This window comes from Zootoca vivipara, chromosome 7 (genome assembly GCF_965207765.1).
Source record: "Zootoca vivipara chromosome 7, rZooViv2.hap1.1, whole genome shotgun sequence".
Taxonomy (NCBI): Eukaryota; Metazoa; Chordata; class Lepidosauria; order Squamata; family Lacertidae; genus Zootoca; species Zootoca vivipara.
Window position 1 is genome coordinate 32,323,664 of NC_142590.1, and position 13,055 is coordinate 32,336,718.

General features: G+C 38.9%; 1 protein-coding gene across 2 annotated transcripts in view; it reads left to right on the forward strand.

The window, feature by feature from the left end:
* Positions 1-13,055, forward strand: part of NEGR1 (neuronal growth regulator 1) — a 438,504-nt gene that overhangs the window by 339,460 nt on the left and 85,989 nt on the right. For both annotated transcript variants that reach the window (XM_035123509.3, XM_088673910.1), the window contains exons 5-6: positions 724-844; positions 5,601-5,752. In XM_035123509.3, coding sequence (XP_034979400.1) covers positions 724-844; positions 5,601-5,752 — 273 coding nt within the window. The remainder of the gene's footprint in view (positions 1-723; positions 845-5,600; positions 5,753-13,055) is intronic.

Sequence of the window (13,055 nt, forward strand, 5' to 3'; positions counted from 1 at the left end):
GCTTGTGCTTCCTGGTATTCATTGGGAAATGTATTTCCCTAAACATGGATTTAGAAAATATTAGAACATTTTTTTCTAACTGTTGCAAGTACATGAACATAGTGAATTGTGGTGCTTACTTCCAGTGATGGCCAAACTTGGCCCTCCAGCTGTTTTGGGACTACAATTCCCATCATCCCTGACCACTGGTCCTGTTAGCTAGGGATGATGGGAACTGTAGTCCCAAAACAGCTGGAGGGCCAAGTTTGGCCATCACTGCTGTATTCACTCGACTGCACCTTTTGGGGGGCAAATTACGTCATTAGATTTGATGGCGCCAGCAAATACTTTTTGGGTTTCAAGGTTTCAAAAATTGATGAATGCATTAGATTCACATAAATACGGCAATTTGTCATAAGTCACTTATGTGGAAGGACCATAGCTTAGTGGTAGAATCGACAGTGATGAGCTGGATTGACCAATGCTATGGCTTTATCTAAGCAGCGTTTGACAGCAGGGTGGGCTTGCGCTTCTTCACCTGACGTCATTCTGGGTTGGTGAGGTGGAAGGGTGAAGTGGCAGTGAATACAACATGACTATGTGAAGTGCTTTAGATTATTAGCGCTATGGATGATATTGCCTGCTTGAGCAACAAGGGAACGAAATGTAACACGGATCGACATGTTTTACATGGCTTTGTGACAAGTGCAACTTTCAATAACAAATATTTATGTTTCCTTGTAGTTGCCCCAACAATTCAGGAAATAAAATCGAGTGGAGTGACGCTTGGAGGGAGTGGATTCATAAGATGCGAAAGTGCAGGTGTTCCTTCCCCCGCTTTTGAATGGTTCAGAGGCGAAAGGAAGTAAGTTTGACTGTCAAACCTGCTTTCATTTTTACATGCGCTCTAGGGTCTGTATATAACATGGGCAATGAATCAGAATTTGGCTCCTCACAGGAAGCAGTCAGTCACTTGCCTGCATTGCTGATATCATCCAGTTATGCCACCACAAATATAGATGTCTGGTATACAGTGGAGTGTTGCCCCAAACCAATTCCGTGCTGTAATGCAGATAAAGGAGCCCACAGAGGTTGGTTATCTTAGACTCTGTTAGGATTACCAAGAGAAAGATTGTAAAGCAACTTGCATACTTGGACTTTCTACATAAATAGAATATTGATGATCAGCACAGCATTTGGTTAAGCACAACTATATTCTCCTTGCAAATTAGGCATCATGAATGAGACAACACAAAAGCTTGAATCTAAAATATTATTTCCATTAAAACCCATGAAACAAGCAAAATGTACATTTCAAATAGCCTAATAAAGACTACAACTGTTCTAATGGTCTAATATATGATAATATCATTAATGTATTCAAATATGAGCCTAAATATAGATATTTCTCAGGGCTGAAGCTGATTCGTGCTGTTCTCCAGCTTGGTGTTTCCCACTGTCTCTGAAGGACGAGTTAAATCTGGTAGTGCCATAATCCCTCTGTGTAAATAGCACACGCACATGCACAGAACATAAATGCTGCCTGCTTATGTTTTTCCTCTCTGCAAAGTGGCTGGTGTGTGTGTGTGTGCGCGCGTGCGCACGCTGGAGGTTGGGAGGAGATAATCTGTAATTCCAAAAATAAAATATGAAAAATTAGAAAGGGGAGTTTGACTTTCTATGCATTTTCTTCCTCATGTGTTCCATATAGAAAACATACACTTTTAAATTAGAGGTTGATCTGAATTTAAAGCAAGTATAATTAGGTGATTTTATATTGGGATATGTTCCTCTGGGTACATTTGGGATACAGGAGAAAGCAGGTTTCAAAATTCACTGTGAGAACCTTGTGACCTTGAGGTGACCAAAAAGTATGCATTAAACTCAAATTTGGATTATACCACCAGACTGCAGATGGCTGAAGAAGGTTCATATCTGAATTCCATGTCTTCAGAAAGCTCATTGAATGTAAAAAAAAAAGGAGCATGTCAGGGAGAACATAGTCTCATTAATACGGTGTAGATCAATTCTATGATATAGAGTAAATCAGCCTTAAATTCCCTGTGATAATTCCAATGATGTTGGATATTTCTAGTGTTTCTATGTTAATTAGCCCTTAGAAGCAATTAGTCCTTAATCAGTAGCATTTTCAAACAAGGCAGTCTTGTATCAGGAAGCTTTTAATGTTTGCAATTTAATAATGTTTTTGTATTGGAGCTGCCCCATCCCCCGAGTGGCTGGAGAAGCCCAGCCAAATGGGCAGTGATGATAATAATAATAATAATAATAATAATAATAATAATAATAATAAAGTCTACTGTTTTAAAAGCTGTTTCTATTGCTATTTTAATGAATACTTATACTATTTTATGTAAACAGCTTAGAGATTTTTTGAATAAGCCGTATATAAAACTTTTGCGAAATCAAAAGTAATATAATCGATCCTAATCAAGCAGCATCAGTATTCAATATTCACAATTATGGTTTTCTCATCATTACTCATTGCATACTATTAAGTACTTCTGAATGTTTCATTTACACTTCAGCGTTCGTGAATGAATCATCCTGATATTAATTGATTTTCAAGTTTGGTAAACTTGTTAATATATTTATTTTTTCTTGGTTTGCTGCTGTACCACAGTAGTGAAAAGCAACTGAGAGTTTCCATCCCTTTTGTCAAAATGAATTAAACAGCTCCAAACACTTGAAAATTACACAAGTGAAGTTGAATTCTCAAATTAAATCACTTAGAAAAAAGTAGATTAAAGAAAGGTGAGGTTTCGAGAGATAATTATTCAAACCTATAATTCCTAAATGTTCATGTTTGCTCAATGCAGCAATAACTCATGCTTCAGGATTTTGAAAAGGACTATTTGTTTCCTACTAGTGTGTTGTCTACTGCTTTCAGATGACTAAACTAAATGCTATTTTATATGCAGGGCTGTGTACTGATTAAATAAAAAATTGGAGCATTAATGTAATGTAAAATATTAAATCATCAATATGCAGCTATACTATTAATAATGATAGATATGTATTTTGAGGCTGAATGCTGGGGAGGGAATTGTACCTCTCTCCCAGATTTATGATGTGCTGCCTCAATATATCAAAATTAAATGGTAACTTGTTGATATAAGCAAGAGTTCTGCTTTCAGGATGAAAAATAAGCAATTCCCTGAGTAATCAAGCATAGCTAAGTATTTTCACATTTAACTATGCCTATCCAACTTCTGAATATGGTTACATATGTCCTGAAAATAAATGAGTCCAAGAGAAAAATATTTTTCAAATATCCAGTGTTTACCAATTGCTCCTTCATCTATTTCTGGAAATTCCTATGCCAGGAAGCCTCAACCTTTGGTCATATGAAGACTCTAAAGGTCACTTTTCTGACTGATGGAGTCTTCCTAAATTTGGCTTTAAAAAGGGCTGAGAAAAAGATGGCCACCCAAAATTCTTCACACTACTCAACAAGTGGCAAAATCCACACAACAGCTTGTTGGGAGGAGGGCCCAAAGACTCAGGTGTAGTTTCATTAGCAGTGCCATAGCTTCTTTCTTCCCCCACCCAAATATTTTGTGGCCACTGAAAGCAGCGTACCAGAACTTTTCTATTGGCCACCCAACCACCATTTTGCACCTCCCACAATGCATTAGATGTAGTGTAATTTCAGGGCATTGTGGGGGGAATTGGCAGAGAATATTCAAACTTTTTTTTTTGTAAAATGGCAGTCTTTTTCCAAGTCTAAAAAACAAAATTTTCATCAAAAAATATCTCTTCAGATATTTATCTTTCTTTCTGAGAAATCGGGATCACTGAGTTGATAGAGTTCACCCTTCTTCTAATAAGTCCAAGGTGGAACTAATAAAGGAAGGAGTAAAGGAAATATCCTCGATCAATCCAAGATGGTGCAGCGTGTCTGTTACATGAAGCTTTCTCCTTTGCTGGAAATCTCTTCCACCTCAGTATGCAGACCCAAACTTTGGACACTCGTGCTCTGCATTGATCTGTTGAGTGGAAGATTGGCCTCTGTTCCGGTCCACAGCTTTCTGTACACAAAATTTTCTGCAGCACTGGGGGCACATTTCTAGAGAGCTACTTGCCTGCTAAACTTATTTGTATTTCCAATCCGATACAGGCAATCTTCCGCAAGGATAAAAATGGGGGCAGGGGGCGGAAGAGGGGAAATAAGCACAGTTACTAAAGCAGAAAGTTACATTAAGGAAAATACTGCTTCCCTTTTGCGTAGCAAGTGATAGGAAGGAGCAACTTTGATTCTTTATCATTTTAAAGAAGTGAATCTGCAAAATTTCCCTATAGTAAAACAGAAAGGGGTGAATGAGATTTCTATGGATAATATATGTGCTCTTGATGAAAAGAGAGTATACTCTCTTTAGAATGCAATACTACATTCACTTTGTTTGAATGAAAACTCCTTTAAATAAACACACATAAGGCTGAGGTCTAGTCAATACATGCCTATATTGCTGTGCAGGACAATTCTATTCACATTACTCAAAAGTAACCCACTTGTTTTAACGGAACTTAATCCCTAGTAAAAGTGCCTTGGGTTGTGCTTCTAGATATGTATTACACTTCTGCTGGAATTAAAATGCACCTGGCTGCATCCTGACCTTTTTAAATGAGCTTTTGCTTTTCATAAGCTACTCATTTAGTGTGAAAAAGTGAGCAATTCATAGAACTAAGTAAAAGCCATTATGATGTGCAAAAATCCATTATGATGTACAGTCAGTAGCAAAAAAAAAGGATGGTGAATCATTTGCATTTACCAGGTCTGATTTTAAGAAGTAATGGTGTTGTATGGGATGTGTATTTCAAGATCATTCGATGGGTGCACACCAATTGATTCAAATGGCTGTTGGTAGGAGGAATAAGAAGAAATGGGAAGAAAGGAAAGGGCTTAAAAGAGCAGTGATGGAGAGAGAACTTAGCACCAATATCAGCAATAGTCTTGGTGTAGCGGATCAAGCCAATTGTCTGGAATCAGTGCAGCCTAAAGTAATGTGCTTTTGAGATTTGTTAATTTCCAAATCGTCATCTTGATGAACTGGAACAAATTGTTAGTCATAAGACTATTGGTATCAGTCCTGCTTTGCTTTGGAATACAAGTTCACCTGGAGCCCTTTGACCTGTCCTGTCTCCTGTTGGTGCCAGTATTCCCTACTCCCTTTGTAATGCCCAAGGAAAGCAAAAAGAGACTTTTCTTACTCAGAGCTCTTGGGCCTAAGTCATTTGCCAGCTTTTCTCTTGCTTGCCCACAAAATGCTCCCTGAACCGAGCATCTCTTTCCTGACTATTTACCTATGGCATTTCCCCCATACCATCTTCACCACTCACAACTGGGCTTGCCCCCTGTCAATTGGTAGGGAAAGGAAAGGTACCTTTAATCTATTTTCAAGCAAAAATGGAAAGCCCTTTGCTGTGGCAAACACCATCATATACCCGATATAGCATCACTGCCATTCCTTGTCCATGTTATCTCACTCACTCCTCCATCCCAATCAGGTAAAAACTATTGTTTTCCATCCACATGAGAGAAAAATGCAAAATATATTTGCCTGTGCCTTCTAATTGAATATTTCCCTTTTCCTCCCTTCTAGACTGATCAATGGACAACAAGGGATTACCATTAAAAGCTATAGTTCAAGATCATTTTTAAATTTCAACAACGTGACGGAGGAGCATTTTGGAAACTACACATGTGTCGCTGCCAACAAACTAGGCACAACCAATGCCAGCCTGCTTCTTAACCGTAAGTCAAAAAAGATTGTGGAAAGTATTCTTGCTTAGGCTTTTTCTTTTACCCTCTCTACCCTGAAGAGGTCCACCTGCTTCATGATCTCTTGAAAAGTATTGTTGACACCCACAAATTTCTCTGAACAATTTCACATGCATTTCATTTGGCGGTAGGTCTCGGTTGAAGTGAACCAGGATACAGCAAGTCTGTTTCATGATTATTTGGCTTCGTTCTGTTCAAGCAGAGTGCAAGAACATTGTACCTGGGCTGACCTCGGCAGGAGGAATCTGAGTCTTAGGGCTGGATCATACATGGCCTGGTATGGGAGTTGTGCTTTTGCTGAGTATGGCCAAGACAAGTGCCACCATGTTTCATGGAAAAGTCTTACTCTGGAGTTCACCATACATGCCAACCAGTAGTGAATTTTGTAGGCAAAGGTCAGCCAGTTTCATGAAGTGCTTTGCAAAGCACAAGTTCAGGGCACATGAAAAAGCAAATGAAAGTTTTAATACTTTGAGTGGGCCTCAGTGTCTGCCATCAGTTCCCAATTCATTTCCTGAAAGACTGTTGTTTGATGTGTGTTACTTGCAGGTGCTAATGTTCTTTCATGTGTGTTCCATTTCTGACACCTGTTGCATGTATGGGATTTATCCCAAGAGCAAGTTTCTGGCTTGTACATCATTCTCTAATATAGGACGTTGAATGTGAACTTACTGGGGTTCCTAAGCAAATAGGCTATGATAGTTTGCAGCCGTCTCATGAGCTCAGGTGAACAATTGTGATATATACAATTAAGAAGCGAGTCCAATATACTAATGAGATTGACACAAGGTTTTGCCTACAGGAATGAACTATTTATTTGGGTATGTGTGTTCTGGGAGCTGTAGGAGTTTGCCATATCATACGCCATGCATAATTCTTTTAGAATTCAATTAGCTGACAATGAGCAATTCGCTGACATATTTTATCGAGTGTTACAATAAATAGAATCTGACAAAAAATATTGCTCACTATTTTTTTTTAAAAAAAGACTTTGATTTCTTAATTAAAATGTTCATGAATAAATAAAGAGCTGGTGATACATTAGGAAGATACAAGAAATAATTGAGTGTTTGGAATGGAGTAATTAGAAAAGCTGCCAATACTGACTGAGGATACGGAGCCCCTGTTGGCCAGCTATCTTCATTCCCCTGCAGGGTTGCAATTGGTGTATGAAGACACAGCGATTTTATCATGGACCTGTAACAAAGCCTTACTATAGCATTGGAGCAACTGATTCTATAAATGTAGAAGACAACACACCTCTGCTTTTGCAAAATTCCCACTATTGCAGAATCCTTGCTAATTAACTTTATATTTGTGTCCCTTGAAAAGGATTTGGATATGTATGGGAGACTTCTAGTGATTGCATTTTTTCTCCTTTCGGTGCTAAAGTAGTGGAGGTAATGTGATCCCGGGGCTGCTTGCAGTGTTTAACCACTTTCATGATGAAAAATGTAAATGAGCAATATTGATTTACAAGCTGTATGTTTAGGAATGCCAACGTGTTTGTATGTTTGACTTAAAAATTAGACTCGGACGCAAGGAGCATGGCCAGGATTTTTGTTGGACAGGGCAGACCTTTTGTTGCGGGCGGGGGAGAACCTCAGTTTGCTATGTATTTTTATTGATTTCATTTGCAGCCCCCCCTCCTGCCCCCGTGGCTACACCCATGCTCAGATACAAGTTGCTTTGAACTTACAGTTCATTTCATAGCAGTGACTCAGGGGTGCATTGCTCAGAGTGGCCAGAGTAACAGGGAAAGCATGCTTCAGTTGCCAACCATCTTGACCCATGGTGACATTTGCAAACCAGAGAAACTGTCATGGTCACTACACATAGAAGTAACTAAGCACACACCACAACCTTTTCTATTGGCTATAATAGAATGCTTCTTTCAAGCCCTGGTATCATTGGGAGGCACTATGGTCACCAGGAAAAGCTTCTATGGGCAAATGTCCACTAACAGATGCCATGTTGGGGACCCCTGTAGTACTAGTTTGTTCAGGGGCACCATAATGCCCCTTCATAAAGGAACATTTGTTTTGGAAGATGTTCAGAAAGACTTCTGAGAAATACTCCTACTTGTGTTTGCTTAAATTGCAATGTACAGTACTACAGACGCCTATGCTAAAAACATTGTGTGGTCGTGTAGCATTAAGTATTTGTCACAGATAAGAATAATGATGAATTAGAAGTCAAGAGTTGGTGTTATTGCTGTAATGATGCACACTTTTGTCTTGTTGGTCACACAACCCTTTTGCAACTTACCTTGAATTGTTTGTTGATCACTTGCTTCTCTATGGAACTGAGGAAAAACAACAACTGTGCTTTTTTCATATACCCACACCCAAAATTGTGAGAAAGGTGAATCAAGAGCCCTTGTTTAGCTAACCAACTTCCGATTCCAGAGTTTTAATTGAAGTATGGTTAGTTCAGGATAAGTAACCAAGTGAATATATTAAAACAAAAACAGTCTTTACTTATCTATAGGAGTATCTAAACATAGTAGAGAATGGAGGGATTTGATTGTGTTCACATTTAAAGGTGAACCTACCTAGTCTTCACTTTCTGAAGCAGGCATCCCCAAACTGCGGCCCTCCAGATGTTTTGGCCTACAACTCCCATGATCCCTAGCTAACAGGACCAGTGGTCAGGGATGATGGGGATTGTAGTCCAAAACATCTGGAGGGCCAAAGTTTGGGGATGCCTGTTCTGAAGCAATACAGTATACACAAACTGAAATAAAACTACTCTTTAAAATTCACACCTCTCCTAATTTTGCAATGCAGGTCTCCAGCCAAGTAATGTGTCTACATACTAGGGTAAAGTGTAAGTATAAATGCACATATTAGTGAAAATAACATTCAAAAGTGCATTATATTAAGTTGTCTCCAAGTGGTGCACAGGGCACCCAATATAATAATTCTGAAAATGAGTTGAAACTATACAATAAGAATGGAATTTAAAAGCCTGCTTAAATTAAAAAAAGTATTCAGTAAGCAGCAGAAATTCAACAGTGGGCCTTTCTGATGTCAACTAGAAGGGAATTCCATAAAATTGGGCCCACAGTTCTTAACACACAGCTCCTTGTGAATATGATCTGTCTGTCTGAGCCATAAGAAACGACTAACCGTGACTCACCTGAAAGCCTCAGTGATTGGACTGGTGAATGAGGACTTTTTATTTTTTAAAAAAATCAGAAGCAGATATGTAAATGTGGGGAACTGAATTTAAGATTGGAAAATTAGATAAACTGAAATTGACAGATTCACCCATCCCTATTAAATAGTTAACATGAGCCTGCATGGTTTTATAATAATCACCCTGGGATCAGGGGTGTATAGAAGTACACAGATCTTTGTTAATAAATACTACTGCATATCTTTAAAGGTTTTGTTCCCCTGCAAAAGAGGCTTCTTCTTCCCCATTTCTTCCTCAGGCTTTGATATTCCCTTACTATTATTGCAGGGTGGTCAAGGGTGCTGCGTGTGCTTTTCTTTACAGTAAACACTCTAGCACTCTGCAGCCTCTCTAGCTGCCTCCACTTCCTGATATGAAAAAGCCCAGTGGGAGGGCTTATCTCATGATGTCTTCCCCTGGGATTTAACTAAAGTGAAAGCACCTGGGAAGGCTGCAGACTACAGACCACTGGTGAGATGACCTACAGAATGAACATTCCACAAACATTCCTCAGCCACCTCATAAATAAGGTAAGCACAACAACAACAACAACAACAACAACAAACCCTGCACCTCACCCATGAGAATTTCACCAAACTTGTCTTTCCCCTTTGATAATTTTCAAATGCAGTTTCCTTTCTCATTCATTGTTGGAGAAAGGTTAACAAAAATATGAGAGACAACTTTCAGCACAGCAGTAGTATAAGAAGTTGATAAATGAGGGAGGTGATCATAACAATTGTTGTTTCAAAGAAGTTATAGTGCTGTGGTGTAGAAGTGCCATGGGGTGGGTGGATGGAACTCAAGTCTAGGTACTCAGTAATGTAATTGTTTGAAGCTAAACAGGTGTGTCCCTGATTATTTCCTAAATGATAGATCACCACATGTATGCTATACAAATAATACTACGAATGGAATTGCTGAAGCCGGCACAAATGAGAATTTTTTTAAGGTGATGGGGATCTAGATCACAGAATAGATGTTGTGAAATCTTTCTTCAACCTTTCTGGCTAATCAGTGCCTTGTGAATTTTGTGACCACATTGTCAAGAGCACTGGGGCACAACTTGTGGGTGAATAAACAACATATCATCAGTAGACATGAAAAACGAAGCATCTCCCGATATCAAGTATAAAATAACAAGTCACAGAATTTTAATTATCTGTGATTAATCTTTCTTCTAGTCTATTCCAACAATATTATTTCTGAAGTATATATTATTAATATTTTGCTTCCAATACATACTGGAAGCTTTATGAGATAACACTGTCACCATGTGGGTGTGTATACTGTATAGTCCCATCCTGCCATCTAGGGGCCCACCTTAAGCATTTTGCATTATTTACTTGGCAGGTTTTTGCACAGAGCTTCCTCTGCTGAAAGAGGAAAAATGAAGTCTTTGCTATAAGTAAAGTCATGCATTTTATGATTCGTTAAACCCATTCTCCCAAAGAAACAAGCAGTCTTACCATATGTACCTGAGATGAAAGGCCCCGTTTGCAGAGGAGCTAAGAAACAGAGACAATGAAAGAAGGAGTTAAGCCGTATTTAAATATGCAAACCCTGCTTCTGAATTAGCACAGTGTTAAGTTGAAACAAACAAACAAACAAAAACAAAATTCCTATTCCTTGAAAACAAATCTGGAGACTGCCAGAAAACAGGGACTAACTCTGCCTTGCATAATTTTTACTTACTTTCAAACCACAGAAGCAAGGGAGCAATATTGCTGCTAAATATTCCTAAACAAAGCTGCAAATTCTGTGTGGAAAGAGCAAGTGAAATACCCACATATCTTAAAATGAGTGTATTAAGAAACCTCATGTACCCAAGGAAAAAAAGTGCCAAGTAGGCGTATGATGCAGACCATATATTTGAATATTTCTGTTTACATTTCATCCACACTTAATGGAAATTAATCACAGGTAAATATGCATTGGTTTGCAACTGAGAATATTTTGATTTGGGTCCAACAATGCCTCAGTGTGAGCTCAAAGCACTACTGCTCACTCAAAGCTGTGTCTCCACATCCCATTGATTCTACCTGCAGCCTGCTCCTCATTGAACAAAATTCAGGTGGCTTGTCCAGTAGGTCAGAGGGAACCACTCCACTGATGTACCCATGCAGCACAACCTCATTGCCACGCCTCACCCCTACTGATAAATGGCAATGCTGCTGCTGCTCGGAGGCTATAGCTGTGTCTCGACCTCACCAGCTGATCCACTCTTGCTGGAGTGTCACCGAGCCTTCCAGAGCGGCTTATCAGGAGGCTGTGTGGAAGGAAGGGGTGGGTAATGGCTGAGTAATCTGCCCCCAGAAAATAGGAACTGGGACTCCAAAAATCACTTTTATTCTACCTACAAGCAACAGGCATCTAAGTTGCAACCAATCCAAAACAACTAGGAATAACAGGCTGGTTTTGCAGAATTTATGGAAGTGTCACTGTGAATGCTTTAAGAAGCTACTTCTAAGCCGCCATGCTAGAACTCACCATCTGTGTCTTATTGAAAGAAATTATAAGATGTTCGATGATAGTTTGAGTACTGCTACCATTTATCACCAACAACTTTAATTTTACTTATTCTTAATTGTTCAACATTTATGGTTTAGATTTAAGATTATAGACTCGGATCCGGTGTTACATTGGTCATTCTGAAATAAGTGAGGCAATTTAGTCGTTGCATGACATGAGTTTCACTGATTTCAATAAGAACAAAAAATGCAACTAAGGCTCCAATCCCATGCACACGTTCTTGAAGATAAAACAGATTGAACTCTATTGGACTTAGGCAATCTTTTTATTATGAGTTATTGGATTTATATACCGCCCTATACCCGGAGGTCTCAGGGCAGTTCGGAGAAGCTCCCAGTGCAATCGCAATCTGCCAATCCTGTTGCCATCTTGCCCCTCCCTGCTCTCTCCCAGTCTGAGTGATGTGGGCAACACAAGGTTGAGTGAGTGCCAACCCACCTCCATTCCAGTTCCCACTTCTGATTGAACTTTGTTAACAAAGAAAAAAAAAGTTCATGATTGCAGGAAATAGGTACTTAGACTATAAACTTGCTTTTAAATAATTTTTTTTTGCTATTTTATATCTTTTTTTAAAAAGAAAACATTGTGAAGCCATTCTGTGCCCTGCATGATAGTTTTTTTTTGGACCTTCACTGTAAGAATGAAAAAAAATATTGAGAACTACTGCCTTCCTGTCAAGCAAAGAGAATTATGCATCATAATATTTTAAAGGGGACTCAGCTGCATATACAAAAGCTTCTCTCATTGCTTAATGTCGTTAAGCAGCTGTCACAGATTCATCTTAGCGCTGAATTAAGTGATCTGTTTGTATACCTATCATATGTTTTCAGCTCTTTGGGGATGAAAGGTGCCATAGAAATGTTGAGAGATGGTAATAAGGATGGTGGAATGTAAATACCATGTTGTCTTGAACATCTGCTTTAGTGGCAGAAGAAGGAAATAGATAACAGCATATTTACGTCATGTTAATTCAGTAATAAAAGCAGAACTTTTTTCGCTGAACGGAAGTTTAGAGTGAACTTGAAAGTTGCTTTGGCCCTTCTGACGGTAGGAAAGAAAAGGAGGGAGACGTATGCATTCCATAAATGGAAAAAAGACATACATATGGGGGGGGGGGGCAGAGACATTACTTGGCCTTTATATAAACTATGGCACAAAGTTGCATGAAATTTGCATATTCTAATTTATATGAACAGATGCAAGATCACAAGCAGAAAAATAAAAATCGCAAAACTTTTTTAGAAGGAGGTAAAGGCACAAGAACCTAGGCCTAGTACAAAATACCTGGAACTGGGGTCCTCAAGACCACTCATTAAAAAAATGACCCTTTGGTGGGTAAAGATGCATCTGGGGCAAACTATGTTCTGCAAATGTTTTATAGTAAAGTTTCCATTTGATGGCCTTAGGTAACCAAAGTGATGTATGGAGCATGGCATGTTTTGTGGACCAAATGCTACAGATCTGGATTGCTATTTTGCATCTTAGTTTTCTACCACACGCTATGTGTTGGTTTATATCTGGAGTCTGCAACATGGCCCTTGTGGGCACCAGTGTACCTTCTCAT